The sequence below is a fragment of the Oncorhynchus mykiss genome, chromosome 2, assembly GCF_057628025.1.
Source record: "Oncorhynchus mykiss isolate SJ-2025 chromosome 2, ASM5762802v1, whole genome shotgun sequence".
Classification (NCBI taxonomy): Eukaryota; Metazoa; Chordata; class Actinopteri; order Salmoniformes; family Salmonidae; genus Oncorhynchus; species Oncorhynchus mykiss.
Genome location: NC_143023.1, coordinates 91,875,279 through 91,894,363, shown reverse-complemented (window position 1 = coordinate 91,894,363; position 19,085 = coordinate 91,875,279). Strand labels below are relative to the sequence as shown.

At 42.8% G+C, this 19,085-nt stretch overlaps 1 protein-coding gene across 10 annotated transcripts in view; it reads right to left on the bottom strand.

The window, feature by feature from the left end:
- Positions 1-19,085, bottom strand: part of LOC110502363 (kinesin-like protein KIF21A) — an 81,835-nt gene that overhangs the window by 36,589 nt on the left and 26,161 nt on the right. For 5 of the 10 annotated variants that reach the window (XR_016489373.1, XM_036959025.2, XM_036959034.2 and 2 more), the window contains exons 3-17: positions 15,975-16,157; positions 14,185-14,334; positions 13,906-14,037; positions 10,169-10,357; positions 9,721-9,836; positions 9,268-9,463; positions 8,385-8,574; positions 8,098-8,161; positions 7,805-8,002; positions 7,507-7,566; positions 6,989-7,076; positions 6,785-6,887; positions 5,411-5,599; positions 2,340-2,539; positions 1,995-2,102 (exon numbers count right to left, since the gene is read on the bottom strand). Coding sequence is in view for 8 of the 10 variants with exons in the window: in XM_036959025.2 (XP_036814920.2) it covers positions 1,995-2,102; positions 2,340-2,539; positions 5,411-5,599; positions 6,785-6,887; positions 6,989-7,076; positions 7,507-7,566; positions 7,805-8,002; positions 8,098-8,161; positions 8,385-8,574; positions 9,268-9,463; positions 9,721-9,836; positions 10,169-10,357; positions 13,906-14,037; positions 14,185-14,334; positions 15,975-16,157 (2,166 nt within the window). In the remaining 2 variants the exon portion in view is untranslated. The remainder of the gene's footprint in view (positions 1-1,994; positions 2,103-2,339; positions 2,540-5,410; positions 5,600-6,784; positions 6,888-6,988; positions 7,077-7,506; positions 7,567-7,804; positions 8,003-8,097; positions 8,162-8,384; positions 8,575-9,267; positions 9,464-9,720; positions 9,837-10,168; positions 10,358-13,905; positions 14,038-14,184; positions 14,335-15,974; positions 16,158-19,085) is intronic. The other 5 variants (XR_016489374.1, XM_036959031.2, XM_036959038.2 and 2 more) reach the window with 1 other exon arrangement.

The window sequence follows — 19,085 nt, the reverse complement described above, 5'->3', positions numbered from 1 at the left end:
TGGCCTTCAGTTACAGAAGTAGCAGTAAGTTGCATTAGCATGGGATTCAGTAACACAAGTAGTAGTAAGTTGCATTAGCATGGCATTCAGTAACGCCAGTAAAAGTAAGTTGCATTAGCATGGCATTCAGTAACACCAGGCGTAGTAAGTTGCATTAGCACGGCATTCAGTAATGGCAGTAAGTTGTATCAACATGGCATTCAGTTACAGAAGTAGCAGTAAGTTGCATTAGCATGGGATTCAGTAACGCCAGTAGCAGTAAGTTGCATTAGCATGGCATTCAGTTACAGAAGTAGCAGTAAGTTGCATTAGCATGGGATTCAGTAACACCAGGCGTAGTAAGTTGATTTAGCACGGCATTCAGTAATGGCAGTAAGTTGCATCAACATGGCATGCAGTTACAGAAGTAGCAGTAAGTTGCATTAGCATGGGATTCAGTAACGCCAGTAGAAGTTGCATTAGCATGGCATTCAGTTACAGAAGTAGCAGTAAGTTGCATTAGCATGGGATTCAGTAACGCCAGTAGCAGTAAGTTGCATTAGCATGGCATTCAGTTACAGAAGTAGCAGTAAGTTGCATTAGCATGGCATTCAGTAACGCCAGTAGAAGTAAGTTGCATTAACATGTCATTCAGTAACAGAAGTAGCAGTAAGTTGCATTAGCATGGGATTCAGTAACACCAGGTGTAGTAAGTTGCATTAGCATGGCATTCAGTAATGGCAGTAAGTTGCATCAACATGGCATTCAGTTACAGAAGTAGCAGTAAGTTGCATTAGCATGGGATTCAGTAACGCCAGTAGCAGTAAGTTGCATTAGCATGGCATTCAGTTACAGAAGTAGCAGTAAGTTGCATTAGCATGGGATTCAGTAACGCCAGTAGAAGTTGCATTAGCATGGCATTCAGTTACAGAAGTAGCAGTAAGTTGCATTAGCATGGGATTCAGTAACACCAGTAGCAGTAAGTTGCATTAGCATGGCATTCAGTTACAGAAGTAGCAGTAAGTTGCATTAGCATGGGATTCAGTAACGCCAGTAGCAGTAAGTTGCATTAGCATGGCATTCAGTTACAGAAGTAGCAGTAAGTTGCATTAGCATGGCATTCAGTAACACCAGTAGAAGTAAGTTGCATTAACATGGCATTCAGTAACAGAAGTAGCAGTAAGTTGCATTAGCATGGGATTCAGTAACACCAGGTGTAGTAAGTTGCATTAGCATGGCATTCAGTAATGGCAGTAAGTTGCATCAACATGGCATTCAGTTACAGAAGTAGCAGTAAGTTGCATTAGCATGGGATTCAGTAACGCCAGTAGCAGTAAGTTGCATTAGCATGGCATTCAGTTACAGAAGTAGCAGTAAGTTGCATTAGCATTGGATTCAGTAACACAAGTAGCAGTAAGTTGCATTAGCATGGCATTCAGTTACAGAAGTAGCAGTAAGTGGCATTAGCATGGGATTCAGTAACACCAGGCGTAGTAAGTTGCATTAGCACGGCATTCAGTAATGGCAGTAAGTTGCATCAACATGACAATCAGTTACAGAAGTAGCAGTAAGTTGCATTAGCATTGGATTCAGTAACACCCGTAGCAGTAAGTTGCATTAGCATTGCATTCAGTTACAGAAGTAGCAGTAAGTTGCATTAGCATGGGATTCAGTAACACCAGTAGCAGTAAGTTGCATTAGCATGGCATTCTGTTACAGAAGTAGCAGTAAGTTGCATTAGCATTGGATTCAGTAACACCAGTAGCAGTAAGTTGCATTAGCATGGCATTCAGTTACAGAAGTAGCAGTAAGTTGCATTAGCATGGCATTCAGTAACACCAGTAGCAGTGAGTTGCATTAACAGGTGCTTAAAGCTGGAACGCTTAAATGGTGAAACTGCTACAACGTTATAGTCACTGGATAACGAGCGATAAGAAAACAGTTTGGGTCAGCATGATGAAGAGGCCCGTTCAGCTCCAAGCCTGACAAACTAAGCTACGGATCCTATGGTTCACCTCCTGTTTGCGCTGGTCCTTCTTGAGGGTGGCGATCTCTCGGTTTCTCCTGGACTCTGTCATCCTGTTCTTCTCCTGCTGATCCTTCATCTGCTTCATCAGACGAACCTGCACAATACAGCGCATTCACATTTACATCAATATCAGTCTTGAATTACTTAACATTCCTAGTGGAGCGATGGAACTCAGCAGAGGACCCTGTTCTGGGCAGTTTGTTCGACTTCATTCCGGCCGATTCCTCCCATCAATATCAGTACAGTATCAATGCAGTACCAACAAACATTAACACCTCACAGTGGTTAACAGTGTCGTATCGTTCGTGGTTCAAGTACGTCTTCTTGATACCTTTGTCTTCTTCATCTCTGTGACGTCCAGTTGGAGCTTCTTCAGCTGTGTCTCGTACTTGGATTGGTTCTTGAGCAGGCGTGCGTGTTCCTTCTGCGCTGACTGTAGCTTCTGTAGTTCCTTGTTCATGATGCTCAGCTTCTTCTCATACTCCTGCTTGATCTTCTTAGCCTTATCGTCGCTGCATGTCTCCACTGAGCCTAAGGGGGGGGGGGGGGGGTGACCAGAGACAAAAGGGTCATTTTTTGACCCAAGGAATACTCCTGCTCTGCTGTAACCCTTCACACCTGATTCTATTGGTCAGCTGCTCACCAGGGGTCTTATTTATTTTTTTATCTTTATTTAACTAGGCAAGTCAGTTAAGAAAAAATTCTTATTTTCAATGACGGCCTAGGAACGGTGGGTTAACTGCCTGTTCAGGGGCAGAACGACAGACAGATTTGTACCTTGTCAGCTCAGGGATTTGAACTTGCAACCTTTTGGTTGCTAGTCCAACGCTCTAACCACTAGGCTTACCCTGCCGCCCCATTTACTCAAGGTGCTTGCAAATATACTCTAAACCTTGCCTGCACCAGTTTTCCTGCAAATGTTGGTAGTTCTACATTTTGAACCTGGCAGATAAGTGTGCGCATCTCCACACATATAACAGGACGTCTCTCCCTTTCTGACTGGTTTAAATGATTCCTGCTACACAACAAATAGTAGTCTACAATTGATCAAAATCCCCCATTCAATAGCCAAGCATACAGGAAAGTAAATAGATCGGTAGCCTTGACCGTATGAGACATCACGGCTACATTTGCTGTGTGATGGGCTATGATATCATGCACCTAATCCTATTTCATTTCAGAGCCTATACCAAGGCAGGAGATAGAAACACAATCATGTATTGATGAACAATATAATGAACAACAAGTTGTCTTCTGCAAAGAAGTATGGGTTCTAACGTTTATTTTAAAATTATTCAAAAGGACAATCAATCTTGTAGAAAACGCAACCAGTGTTTGTCACTTGCTAGGCGGCACGAATGTTTAGTTTGGAGAAGTCACTGTAACATTCTGCCCACACCCCTACCCACCCCTACCCACCTCTACACCCCTCTACCCAACGCTCTACACACACCTCTACACACACCTCTACACACACACCTCTACACACACACCTCTACACACACCTCTACACACACCTCTACACACACCTCTACACACACCTCTACACACACCTCTACACACACCTCTACACAGCTGGGATCAAATTTGACTTTCTTTTAGGCACCATCATGGCCCAGTTTCATCATCTCCAAATCCTAGAGCAAATGAGGGTGTTTTCATTGCTATAAAAGGTGAATGGAGGGGTGTTATCCAGGCAGGACCGTTCACTACCACACAAATATAATATGCCTCCGATTTATCAATGAAAATATTCAGACCCCTTCTCTTTTTCCACATTTTTCTACGTTACAGCCTTATTTTAAAAATGGATTAAATCATTTTCCCCCTCATCAATCTATATACAATACTCTATAATGACAAAACAAAAACAGCTTTTTAGACACTTTTGGATTAATTTGTATTTATTTTTTCCCATACTGAAATATCACATTTACATAAGTATTCAGACCCTTCACTCAGTACCTTGTTGAAGCACCTTTGGCAGCGATTACAGCCTTGAGTCTTCTTGGGTATGATGCTTCAAGATTGGAACACCTGTATTTGAGGAGCTTCTCCCATTATTCTCTGCAGACCCTCTCAAGCTCTGTCAGGTTGGATGGAGAGCGTTGCTGCACAGCTATTTTCTGGTCTCGTCAGAGATGTTCAATCAGGTTCAAGTCCGGGGACTGGCTGGGCCACTCAAGGACATTGAGACTTGGCCAAAAGCCACTCCTGCATTGTCTTGGCTGTGTGCTGAGGGTGGTTGTCCTGTTGGAAGGTGAACCTTCGCCCCAGTCTGAGGACCTGAGCGCTCTGGAGCAGGTTTCATTCAAGGATCTCTCTGTACTTTGCTCCGTTCATCTTTCCCTCGATCCTGACTAGGCTCCCAGTCCCTGCCGCTGAAAAACATCCCCACAGCATGGTGCTGCCACCACCATGCTTCACCGTAGGGATGGTGCCAGGTTTCCTCCAGACGTGACACTTTCTCATGGTCTGAGAGTCTTTAGGTGCCTTTTGGCAAACTCCAAGCGGGCTGCCATGTGTCTTTTACTGAGGAGTGGCTTCTAAATGGCCACTCTACCATAAAGGACTGATTGGTGGAGTGCTGCAGAGATGGTTGTCATTCTAGAAGGTTCTCCCATCTACACAAAGGAACTCTAGAGCTCTGTCAGAGTGACTATCGTGTTCTTGGGCACCTCCCTGACCGAGGCCCTTCTCCCCCGATTGCTCAGTTTGGCCGGGCATCCAGCTCTAGGAAGAGTCTTGGTGGTTCTTCTTCCATTTAAGAATGATGGAGGCCACTGTGTTCTTGGGGACCTTCAATGCTCCAGACATTTTTTGTTACCCTTTCCCAGATCGGTGCCTCTACACAATCCTGTCTCTGAGCTCTACGGACAATTCCTTCAACCTCATGGCTTGGTTTTTGCTCTGACATGCCCTGTCAACTGTGGGACCTTATATAGACAGGTGTGTGCCTTTCCAAATCATGTCCAATCAATTGAATTTACCACAGGTGGACTCCAAGTTGTAGAAACCTCTCAAGGATGATCAATGGAAACAGGATGCAACGGAGCTCAATTTCAAGTCTCATAGCAAATGGTCTGAATACTTACATAAATACTTTTAAAAAATTTGTAATAAATTTGCAAAAATGTATAAAAAACGGTTTTTGCTTTGTCACTATGGGGTATTGTGTCGATTAAATGAGGATTCTAAAAAAAAAAAAAAAATCCATTTTAGAATAAGGCTGTAATGTTGCTTTCTTTCGGGTAATTGCTTTCTTTCGGGTCACTGGTTCTAAAGAACCACAGCAAAATCAAAAACTCTTCACAGTGTCAACTGAAGCCAGTGACGGCCTTAGCCGTACCCCGTAGCTCTGCAGCAGTCACACTTCTCACTTCCTACCGTGATAACGCTTACCCATGTTGTGCAGCACCCGGTCTCTCTCCAGCTGTGTGTCTCTGATCTTGCTCTGCAGCATCATCAGTTTCTGTTCGTACTGCTGTTTGAGCGTGTGCAGACGGCGCTGGCTGTTCTCCAGTTCATCTATCAGCTTCTGCTTGATGGCGATCTCACACGTGATGTTGGCCAGGTCCGCCTGGAAGTTCTCTGGGGGGTGAAGTACATTCACATGGGTTTCACATAGACAGACATATTTAGTAGCTCTCAACACAGTGATGTTGGCCAGGTCTGCCTGGAAGTTCTCTGGGGGGTGAAGTACATTCACATGGGTTTCACATAGACAGACATATTTAGTAGCTCTCAACACAGTCATGTTGGCCAGGTCCGCCTGGAAGTTCTCTGGGGGGTGAAGTACATTCACATGGGTTTCACATAGACAGACATATTTAGTAGCTCTCAACACAGTGATGTTGGCCAGGTCCGCCTGGAAGTTCTCTGGCTGTAGTATAGTAAACATGGTGGCATATACTTTACAGTAGCTGTTACACATCCTTTAAAATAAAACATATTGCCTTTATTCAACCAGGTAAGTTAATGAAACAAATTTCTCTATCAAAAAACAAATGTCTCATTTTGCAAGAATGTTAGTTCCTTGATGCTGCAGGGAGTCTCTAAAATAGATAGCACTTCAATGTTTTTGTCTTACAACAAATCAATGAGTACATTTACCTGCACACTAATAATTGGATTTTAAACTGATTATGGCAGTAGGCTGAGTATGACATTAGTCATGTAAACAACTTACTCTGATTATCTTAAATCAGTGTAAGGTCATGATCAAAGTAAGCATACGCTGATTAAAACCCCTGGTTTTCTGAGCAACCTTTCAAACTATTAATACATGTAAAAAGCTTAAATTGGCGTTCCAGCAAAGTATTTGATCTGAGTATGTGACAGCACCGGGTAGCACCAGCCTCCCTCTTAAGCTCAAGTAAAGTGAGTTCTGAAAAACTTAAAAGTATACATCTTAGAAATTAGTTTACATACACATTTTATAATGTCTTAGAAATAGTTTTTCATTTTATATACATCTTAGAAATAGTTTACATACACATTTTATAATGTCCGTGGTAGAACGTTTATTTTGATTGGTGATTTTCTGCATTTATTTAAGTCCCATCAGGTAGCCTGATTTCAGATGTGTCCATGGAAACAGGTCTATTAGGGAAATTGTTTTTGCAAAGCATGTACAGGTTTTAAACAAAACTATTATATTCATCTGACTGTCCACAATAATCGTATTATTGTGTGCATGTAACCCTACTCACTGACTAAAACATGGAGAGCCATGTCCCTTCTATACATGCTATTTCTACGATTTGGCTATTTTACCTTTCTCATCTGACTCAGAGTCTGAATCATCAGAGCTCTCCTCCACATCCATCTCCTCCTCTTCCTCCTCCTCATCTTCCTCATCCTCATGGTCACTCCCATCCTGAGGTCACAAACAAAAATAGAATAGAAAATTATCTAATGTCAGCAAAACACTTCTCTTAATCCTGAGATATCATTGGACTAATAGGTTGTCAAATATACCATCTCAGGCTCGTCATTGGACCGCTCAGTCAGCTCTTTTTCCATCCCTTGGTCTTGGTCATTGTCGGGGACTTCTTCCTTGACGACACTAGTCGGGGAGAACAGAGAGGCAGGGTGAGACAACATTGAACTGAGCAGACCAAAGGTTCAATAGTATTTATTTTCTAGAGGGGGAAAAAGACAACCGAAAGCATAATAGCATGACAGAATATGCAGCAGCACAAAAAAAGTAAGTACTGTAATTATCTGTAAAGGAATCCGTTTTTTTAGTATCTTCCAAAATAAAGGGTGTTAAAAAGGCTAGAGGTAAGGCCATTGGTGGTGCATGAAAACAGAACCAATAGCATTGTTTCCATCATATCAGCAAGTCGGGGTGAACAAACAAGTGAGCACAGAAAGAACTGAAGTTTTCCTTCTGGTGTGTCAACTGCCTGCTAAACAAAACAAAATGGCGGTTTAGAAGAAGCGAGGGATGGGAGTGGCAATGTGGTAAAGGGAAGGGGGAACCTGTGACAAACCTGCCATCCTCCTCCTCTACAAGCTCCTCCCTCTCTCTCTCTTCCAGCAGCTGCTGGAGCCTTCAGGGAAAGGTAAGGGTCGAAGGTCACAGGGGAGAGGTGACAAGGAAGGAACGAAGGAAGGAAAGAAATCAGGAAGTACAGAGAATTGGAAGGAAGAGAAGTCATAGGGAGAAACAAACTGTTACTCACCATGGCAACACATTGAGGATATACTGTACAATAACTGCCAGTGTAGTAGAGTTTGTTTTTTCCAAAACAAGAAAATAATAATTTAATAATAATAATCTCTTTTTACCTCTTCTTCTTCTTCCTCTCCTTCTTCTTGAGTTTCTCCAGATCTTTCTTGGCCATCTCGATGATGTCGGAGGCCTCCTTCTCGGGGGCCAGGAGAGCAGGGGAGAAGGTTCCGGGGTAGAAGGACTGGCGTGAGGAGGCACGGGACAGGTTCTTACGCAGGTTTTCATTCATAGACTCACTTTCCAGGAGTTTGGCCCTAGGGGGAGGAGGGGGGTAACAGTAAAGCTTATTGACAAATTGAAATGACAAATGAAAGGTATTAATCTTAATATAGGGGAGACATTTACTTACCTGAGGTCCTCTATCTCTTTGATATAGCTCCGGATCATGTTCCCAATCTCTTCACTGCCCTCACCTGAATAAACAAAACACGAAAACCTTAGGAAACATACTTACACACACACACACACACACACACACACACACACACACACACACACACACACACACACACACACACACACACTAATGAACTGTTTAAGACGTGAGGGGATTGGCACAGACATATCGACACATTCGAAAACCCACACCTCACATTCCCTCATCTCTCACAGGAGACATACACACACCCCACTCACCTGCCCTGGCGAGGACCTGGTTGGCCTGGTCACTGAGGTACTGTGTGAGTCTGGCCCTCTGGGCGTCAATGGTCTCCTGCATGGCTTTGACCCTGATCCTCAGGTTGCTGTTCTCAGTCTGCAGCATGGTGTTTTCATGGACCATGTCGTTGATGCTCTCCATACCATCCTCTCCCACCATACGCTTACCCTACCAGAGGAAAATGGGTTTAGATCAAATTTTTCATATACTCCCCGTTTTCTTTTTTATCCAGTTTTTCTCATCTAATTTACTTTCTCACTCCTCTCTATCCATACCCCCCCTCTCTTAGCCTCTCTCCCTCCGTGTCACAATATGTGACCCTTTCCTCAACTCTTAACTATGCCCAACAAAACACGCACTTTTGGTCATGTAGTGTAAGTGCACCACATAATTTTGCTCTCTCTCCCTCTCGCCTCCCCCCTCTCTCTCCCTCCCCATCTCTCTCTCTTCCCCCTCTCCCCCCCCACATTTCTCTCTCTCCCCTCCCCTCCCCACATCTCTCTCCCCTCCCCACATCTCTATCACTCTCCCCCCTTCTCCCTTCATCCCTCTCCCCACATCTCTCTCGCTCCCCCTCCCCACATATCTCTCTCGCTCCCCCTCCCCACATATCTCTCTCGCTCCCCCTCCCCACATATCTCTCTCGCTCCCCCTCCCCACATCTCTCTCTCGCTCCCCCTCCCCACATCTCTCTCGCTCCCCCTCCCCACATCTCTCTCTCTCTCCCCACATCTCTCTCTCTCCCCCTCCCCACATCTCCATCACTCCATCTCCCATCTCCACATCCCTCTATCCATCCCCCTCCACCCCCTTATCCCTCCCTCCCTCCCCCTTCCCTTCCCATCCCTCCCTGTCTCTTACGGTCCTGTACTCTATCAGTTCCATCTGTAGCCTGGCGATTTCTGTCCTGAGAGCAGAGATCTGCTGGGAGGCCTTGTCCTGGTTCACCATCACCTTGTTCTTAATGTTCCTGGCTCTGTTAGCGTACTTCAAGGCGTTCAGAGTCTCCATGAAGTCCCGGTCAGACGGACTGATGCAGGCTATCATCATCGTTTGGCTGAGGGTAATGGGATAATTCAAATTAACATGGGTTCCTCACTGTATGCATTCAACAACATAACAGCTTTGCCTTGGCAAGCCAATGACAAGTGGGCTGAACAAGAAACAGACTGACACCTCAAAGCTGACTTTTAATATGTACAATTTGTATTGATTGACAAAATGCATTTAGTTTGACATGCACATCATACCAGATTACTATGACAACAATGCTTATAGAGAGGGGGAGAAAGGCCAGACCAATGGCAAACAGACCTGTTTCCACCTAGAGAGTCCTGTAGGAGCCGGGTGAGTTTGGAGTCTCTGTAGGGCACGTGCGTGGATCGCTTGCTCCTGTCTCCCAAAGCACTAATTACATTCCCCAGAGCAAGCTGCAGTTTGGAGGAGTTGACCAAAAAACACAACTCAGAAAAACAGACATTGAAAGGTATTTTCAGAAAGATTCTCATTCGAGGAGTCTACTTGTGTTCATACTGGGCTGTCACGATTTCACAGTATTTGCAAGGTACTGCTTTTAACCACTAGATGGCTCTTTAAGGTTAAGAAATACAATGCTGACTCTTTTTAAAGGACTCATCTGACATATAATATTCCTATATTGTATTTTGACCAGATCCCTATAGTGTGTTAGGGAAAGGGTGGGTCAGAAGCTGCATACTACTATAGGGAATAGGGTCCATTTGAGCCACAGCAAAACTCTCACCAGTCCACAGTTGATGGAGATTCCCTCCTTAGCTCGGTCTCCTGTAGCACCGGTTCTCTTCAGCCTTTCAGAACCGGCCAGGTCCACAAAGTGAAACTTGGCGGTCAGTGTCTCATACTCTTCCATCTCTGAGTTGCCGTTAGCAATCCTGTTGTCTGTCTCGTTGTTGTCTGTCTCGTTGTTGTCTTTCTGTGAGGTAGAAATAACAGGCGGCAGGTAGCTTAGAGGATAAGTGCATTGGGCCAGAAACCAAAAGTTTCTGGTTCGAATCCCAGAGTCGACTAGGTGAAGAATCGGTCAACGTGCCCTTCAGCACGGCACTTAACCCTAATTGCTAATGTAAGTCGCTCTGGATAAGAGCATTGGCTAAATGATCAAAGTGTACATGTAAATAACACCAAGATGGATGCCTTTGTTTCAGTACCACAAATCAAAAGCACTGTCCATGCCATTAGTGTAATGTAACTTAGAATGCCAGTACCATAAACATAGAATGCCAGTACCATAAACATAGAATGCCAGTACCATAAACATAGAATGCCAGTACCATAAACATAGAATGCCAGTACCATAAACATAGAATGCCAGTACCATAAACATAGAATGCCAGTCCCATAAACATAGAATGTCAGTAATAAGAGCACTTTCTGTTAGAGGTTGACTGATTATGATTTTTCAGCGGCAATAACGATTATTGGAGGACCAAAAAAAGAGGATACCGATTAAATCGTACGATTTTTATATATACACAAACACACACACACACACACATATACATATATATATATATATTTGTAATAATGACAATTACAACAATACTGAATGAACAATTAACCCTTTTATTTTAACTTAATATAATACATAAATAAAATCTATTTAGTCTCAAATAAATAATGAAATATGTTCAATTTGCTTTAAATAATGCAAAAACAAAGTGTTGGAGAAGAAAGTAAAAGTGCAATATGTGCCATGTAAAAAAACGAATGTTTAAGTTCCTTGCTCAGAACATGAGAACATATGGAGGCTGGTGGTTCAATATTCCCAGTTCTTCAATATTCCCAGTTAAGAAGTTTTAGGTTATAGTTATTATAGGAATTATGACGCGTTGACTATTTCTCTCTATACCATTTGTATTTCATATACCTTTGACTATTGGATGTTCTTAAAGTCAAAATATTGCTGCTACATTGCACAACCTTCAATGTTATGTCATAATTATGTTAAATTCTGGCAAATTAATTACGGTCTTTGTTAGGAAGAAACACAGTTTGCAACGAGCCAGGCGGCCCAAACTGCTGCATATAACTGGACTCTGCTGGCACTGAACGCAAGAGAAGTGACACAATTTCCCTAGTTTAATATTACCTGCTAACATGCATTTACTTTAACTAAATATGTAGTTTAAAAATATATACTTCTGTGTATTGATTTTAAGAAAGGCATTGATGTTTATGGTTAGGTACATTTGTGCAACGAATGTGCTTTTTCGCGAATGCGCTTTTGTTAAATCATTACAAGTTGAAGTAGGCTGTGATTCGATGATAAATTAACGGGCACCGCATTGATTATATGCAACGTAGGACAAGCTAGTTAAACTAGTAATATCATCAACCATGTGTAGCCAACTAGTGATATATGTGAAGATTGATTGTTTTCTATAAGATACAGTGTCTTGCGAAAGTATTCGGCCCCCTTGAACTTTGCGACCTTTTGCCACATTTCAGGCTTCAAACATAAAGATATAAAACTGTATTTTTTTGTGAAGAATCAACAACAAGTGGGACACAATCATGAAGTGGAAAGACATTTATTGGATATTTCAAACTTTTTTAACAAATCAAAAACTGAAAAATTGGGCGTGCAAAATTATTCAGCCCCTTTACTTTCAGTGCAACAAACTCTCTCCAGAAGTTCAGTGAGGATCTCTGAATGATCCAATGTTGACCTAAATGACTAATGATGATAAATACAATCCACCTGTGTGTAATCAAGTCTCTGTATGAATGCACCTGCACTGTGATAGTCTCAGAGGTCCGTTAAAAGCGCAGAGAGCATCATGAAGAACAAGGAACACACCAGGCAGGTCCGAGATACTGTTGTGAAGAAGTTTAAAGCCGGATTTGGATACAAAAAGATTTCCCAAGCTTTAAACATCCCAAGGAGCACTGTGCAAGCGATAATATTGAAATGGAAGGAGTATCAGACCTCTGCAAATCTACCAAGACCTGGCCGTCCCTCTAAACTTTCAGCTCACACAAGGAGAAGACTGATCAGAGATGTAGCCAAGAGGCCCATGATCACTCTGGATGAACTGCAGAGATATACAGCTGAGGTGGGAGACTCTGTCCATAGGACAACAATCAGTCGTATATTGCACAAATCTGGCCTTTATGGAAGAGTGGCAAGAAGAAAGCCATTTCTTAAAGATATCCATAAAAAGTGTCGTTTAAAGTTTGCCACAAGCCACCTGGGAGACACACCAAACATGTGGAAGAAGGTGCTCTGGTCAGAAGAAACCAAAATTGAACTTTTTGGCAACAATGCAAAACGTTATGTTTGGCGTAAAAGCAACACAGCCTCATCACCCTGAACACACCATCCCCACTGTCAAACATGGTGGTGGCAGCATCATGGTTTGGGCCTGCTTTTCTTCAGCAGGGACAGGGAAGATGGTTAAAATTGATGGGAAGATGGATGGAGCCAAATACAGGACCATTCTGGAAGAAAACCTGATGGAGTCTGCAAAAGACCTGAGACTGGGACGGAGATTTGTCTTCCAACAAGACAATGATCCAAAACATAAAGCAAAATCTACAATGGAATGGTTCAAAAATAAACATATCCAGGTGTTAGAATGGCCAAGTCAAAGTCCAGACCTGAATCCAATCGAGAATCTGTGGAAAGAACTGAACTGCTGTTCACAAATGCTCTCCATCCAACCTCATTGAGCTCGAGCTGTTTTGCAAGGAGGAATGGGAAAAAATGTCAGTCTCTCGATGTGCAAAACTGATAGACATACCCCAAGCGACTTACAGCTGTAATCGCAGCAAAAGGTGGCGCTACAAAGTATTAACTTAAGGGGGCTGAATAATTTTGCACGCCCAATTTTTCAGTTTTTGATTTGTTAAAAAAGTTTGAAATATCCAATAAATGTCATTCCACATCATGATTGTGTTGTTGTTGTTGATTCTTCACAAAAAATACAGTTTTATATCTTTATGTTTGAAGCCTGAAATGTGGCAAAAGGTCGCAAAGTTCAAGGGGGCCGAATACTTTCGCAAGGCACTGGAAGTTTAATGCTAGCCAGCAACTTACCTTGGCTCCTTGCTGCACTCGTGTAACAGGTGGTCAGCCTGCCACGCAGTCTCCTCGTGGTTTGAAATGTAATCGGCGTCCAAAAAGGCTGATTACCGATTGTTATGAAAACTTGAAATCGGCAATAATTAATCAGCCATGCCGATGTCGGTCGACCTCTACTTTCTATATGTCATTCACATTAAACTAGCATAATAGAACATGATAGCGTAGGAGCAGCTGAGCAGCTATATGATTTCTGTAAAATGTCAAGGTTAGGAGTAACTCCAGTCACTGTCATAGCATGTCGTAACAGTGTCGTAACACGTGACAAGAGTCGCCTCATAGCAATGAAAGAGTAGATACGGAATAAGATAGGAGTTGGAAAGACAGCACAAAGGGACGGGCCCTCGGGCTAATGAATAATCTGCTCTTGTACGTACATTGTCGGATGCACAGACTCTGACTTGGCACAGGTGAATGGTGAAGATGGCATGAGAGCGGGAGCTCTGGACGTTCATCTGGGTGCTGGCGGTGGTTCGACACAGAGCACCCAGCTTCAGACACTGCATCATCTGGGTGAGGAGACAGAGACGAGATTGTAAATTATATTTTATGCGGTAACATGTCCAGTGTTATTCCTGTTTTTAAAGTCCTACATTGTATGTACACAGCCATACATTTCTTCTGGACCCCCAGACTATACATCCCAATGCACACACCTCTGCCTCGGAGGCTACCGTCCGTGTGGTCACCCCTACTGTGTAGATTCCTCCATTAGCGTCCTCGTGGATTTTTATGTGGGATTTCTGCGCCCGAGCTTCCAGGTCCCGTGTAGAGTCAAACAGATCCAGCACCTCCTCATTGTAAAGCTTAACCAGGGGACATACAGAAATACAATATTACAGTCTTATTTGTTACCGTTCTGAATTCAGCACGGTGAAATTCTATGGAAATATCACACCTAACAGTATGTTTATATCCTATGCCAGAGTTCTGATATCACAACTGTGCATAATCACATCTGATTATGTTATAGAGAGAGACAGACAGCCGGACGACGCTGGGACCAAATGGGTCTCCCAATCACAGCCAGCTTTGACACAGCCTGGGATCGAACCCGAGTCTGTAGTGACACCTCAAGCAATGTGATGCAGTGCCTTAGACCGCTGCGCCACTCGGGAGGCAGCAAGAATGACCTTTCTACGACAGTAGCTTAGTGTTAGTGGCGAAGGTCCTAGTGGCTAAGGTCCAGAGCAGTATATATTCTAAATAAATGGCTCTGCCAGTGCCTAGTTTTATGGAAGGGGAGTGAACAAGTAACAACATTTATTTTGGTTGATTTGTTTAACTTCCTGTTGCCAGTCCACATGCTACTGATAGAGTACCCAAATGATGTGTTACCCATTTCTATAGTCATTCCCATCTCTGGTTGTTATAAGAGGCTATGTGGGATAAACCTAAGATACAAACAAAACATCTGGTTTTCCATGTATTATGGTAGAGTATAAGTTTTAAAGCTGCTAAATGCTAATACTGTTATGCCAAAATATGTAGATATTTTAAATGGCCGCCAATAGCAAGCTAGCAGATACCCATAGACTTCCAGTCATTGCGCTAACCCTTGTTAGCAATTGTGCTAGTGCTAGATAGAAACTTCCTTCAAACTGCACGCAGAGACATAAAAATGTCATCCAAAGTTAATTTGACTCTGGGGAAGTAGATAAAGGGCGAAAATTACGAAGTATCCCTTTAATGTGTGCATTTAAACAGTGAGTTATTTGTTTGTGCTGATAATCGATCCGTTTGTTTTCTCTGTGGACATAGAATTAGTATTGGTAGAATGGACATTCCCATTCACTGTTCTGAGGCAGCTGGAGTGATCATTGCTTACAATATTGGGTAGATTTAGCAAAATCCTGTTGATTTTCCGGCCATATCCTTTCTACTAACTCTATTTCTATGACAGACACAGTATATTACTCTGTCATAAAAAGGAGTAGACTAAGTCTGTCCTCATGAGGCTTCTGTCAGTATGACAAGCAAACACAACTGTGCAGTCATCCCGTGTTAACCCTTGCCACCCCAAACCGTGACCCTAACGAACCTGCTCCCACCCGCTGACAGCTGTCCACTGTCAACAGTCTGAGAAACGTGTGTAGGAGACTAGAGATGGGAGCTAGTTAAATTGTGCCGTGTCAACACATAGACTGACGCTGGCGCTACGTAATCCTGGGGTTCTTGGTTACAAGAACCCCATTCTACTGGTAAATATGTTATAGAGTGAGGTTAAGCGATAGAGACATAACCACACTCTCAGACACAGAGGATTACCAAAAAGAATACACAAACAGCCATGTCAGGCTTACGTAGTGCCAGCCTACGGTTGATGTATTATTTGAAGTAATCCTCTGTGTCGGAGAGTGTGGTTTTGTCCCTAGCTCACTCTATAACATATTTACAAGTAGAATGTTACCTATATTCCCTGCCTCTGTGTCTCCGTAGTCCATACCTCCAGGAACTGTGCGTTGATCTTGAACTCAGGAACGGGTCGTCCCTGCTCTTTAGCGGTCTGCTGGCGCTCCTCAATGCCCCTGAAGAGGTGGCTGACCGCCCGGGGTATGATGCCCAGCTCCTCTTCCCCGATATTAACATCAAACCCTGTACCCATGGTGTAGGTCTTACCTGACCCCGTCTATAGGAGGAGGAAGAGGAAGATGAAGGACGGAAAAGGGGAAGAAAAAAGGAGGATAAGATGGGGTGGCAGACAAGAGAGAGGGGGAGAGAAAGAGGGGAGGATGAGAGAGGAGCAGGAATGGAAAGAGGAGGAAGGGAGAGAGGGGGAGGAGGGAGCAAAGATAAGGACGAGGAAAGGAGGGGGAATGGGGGAGGGGATGAGCAAGGAGAGAGATAACGAGATTAATTTATTCAACTTAATTAATTAATTGAAGTTTCATTTAAATCTGCTGTGCTTATAACGAAGTGGGAAGAACCCCAGGATTCTGCTGACTGGGTCAAACTGTTGGGACTGTGTTAAAGATGAATTAGTCCAGCACAGACTAGACAGACACATATCCTACCAAATGTCTCTAGTCTGAGTAAAAACACAGGGTAAAACTGAACCAGGCGACCGAGAGCCAGGGACATCTGTACAGTATGGTAGAGAGACAGACAAGAAGTAGGTCACCAGTCACTGCAGCAGTGGTGGTGTGGAACAGATGGGTGGGGGGGAGAGGAGTTCACATAAAAACATTAATGAATATCTTAAGAGTTGTGCAGGCCTACTTAACTGCATCACTTAAGACCCACCAGCATTGAAATCCCCTCCCATCAAACAGACTTTAGTTCTAGGAAGCCCCTATGAGAGAGAGAGGCTCAGCCGCCAAACTGCATGAGGAGTAAGAACTGTTGAATAGGAAAAGAGAGGGAGAGGGATAGAGTGTGTGCTTTAGTGGTGCTACTACAGATTCAGAGAGCTTTGTGAGGGCTAGCAATGACAGAAGCACCTCCAATACTCTCAGAAACCTTTTATAAAAACTAGAGGTTGACCGATTAATCGGAATAGCCGATTAACTAGGGCCGATTTCAAGTTTTCATAACAATCGGAAACCGATTTGGACGAATTTTTAATTTTTAAAATTTTTTAAAACACCTTTATTTAACTAGGCAAGTCAGTTAAGAACACATTCTTATTTTCAATGACGGCCTAGGAACGGTGGGTTAACTGCCTTGTTCAGGGGCAGAACGACAGATTTTTACCTTGTCAGCTCGGGGATTCGTTTTTGCAACCTTACAGTTACTAGTCCAACGCTCTAACCACCTGCCTTACATTGCACTCCATGAGGATCCTGCATGGCAGGCTGACTACCTGTTACGTGAGGGCAGCAAGAAGCCAAGGTAAGTTGCTAGCTAGCATTAAACTTATCTTATAAAAAACAATCAATCTTAACATAATCACTAATTAACTATACATGGTTGATGATATTACTAGTTTATCTAGCGTGTCCTGCGTTGCATATAATCGATGCGGTGCCTGTTAATTTCTTATCGAATCACAGCCTACTTCGCCAAACGGGTGATGATTTAGCACTGTCGTTGCACCAAACCTAACCATAAACATCAATGCCTTTCTTTAAAATCAATACACAAGTATATGGTTTTAAACCTGCATATTTAGTTAATATTGCCTGCTAATATACATTTCTTATAATTAGGGAAATTGTGTCACTCATCTTGCGTTCCGTGCAAGCAGTATATGCAGCAGTTTGGGCCGCCTGGCTCGTTGTGAACTGTGTGAAGTTAATTTATTCCTAACAAAGACCGTAATTAATTTGCCAGAATTGTACATAATTATGACATAACATTGAAGGTTGTACAATGTAACAGCAATATTTAGACTTAGGGATGCCACCCGTTAGATAAAATACGGAACGGTTCCGTATTTCACTGAAAGAATAACCGTTTTATTTTCGAAATTATAGTTTCCGGATTTGACCATATCAATGACCAAAGGCTCGTATTTCTGTGTGTTATTATGTTATAATTAAGTCTATGATTTGATAGAGCAGTCTGACTGAGCCATGGTAGGCAGCAGCAGGCTCGTAAGCATTCATTCAAACAGCACTTTGGTGCGTTTGACAGCAGCTCTTCGCTGTGCTTCAAGCATTGAGCTGTTTATGACTTCAAGCCTATCAACTCCCGAGATTAGGCTGGTGTAACCGATGTGAAATGGCTAGCTAGTTAGCAGGGTGCACGCTAATAGCGTTTCAAATCGGTGACGTCACTTGCTTCACAGTAGGGATGGTGCTTAGAGTAGTTGTTCCACTTGCTCTGCAAGGGCCGCGGCTTTTGTGGAGCGATGGGTAACGATGCTTCGAGGGTGGCTGTTGTCGATGTGTTCCTGGTTCGAGCCCAGGTAGGGGCGAGGAGAGCGACGGAAGCTATAATGTTACACTGGCTATACTAAAGTGCCTATAAGAACATCCAATAGTCAAAGGTATATGAAATACAAATGGTATAATAGAGAGAAATAGTCCTATAATTCTTATAATAACTACAACCTAAAACTTCTTACCTGGGAATATTGAAGACTCATGTTAAAAGTTACCACCAACTTTCATTTGTTCTCATGTTCTGAGCAAAGAACTTAAACGTTAGCTTTCTTACATGGCACATATTGCACTTTTACTTTCTTCTCCAACACTTTGTTTTTGCATTATTTAAACCAAATTGAACATGTTTCATTATTTGGGGCTAAATGGATTTTTATTGATGTTAAGGTAAAAGAAAAGTGTTCATTCAGTATTGTTGTAATTGTCATTATTACAAATAAATAAATAAAATAAAAATTTGGCCGATTAATCGGTATCGGCTTTTTTGGGTCCTCCAATAATCGGTATCGGCGTTGAAAGATCATAATCGGTCGACCTCTAATAAAAACTATATAAGCACTCCAAGAGCTAAAAAGCATTCAACAAAAATACTGAATATATACATTTAAAGAATATTGGAGGGGTCAATGAGTTTTCAGGACCGCACACAGGATTATCATACCAGTTCAGTCTGAGTCCTGATCAAACAGACGTTTTACATTACACAATTACCAGCCTTACAATGTCAGGCA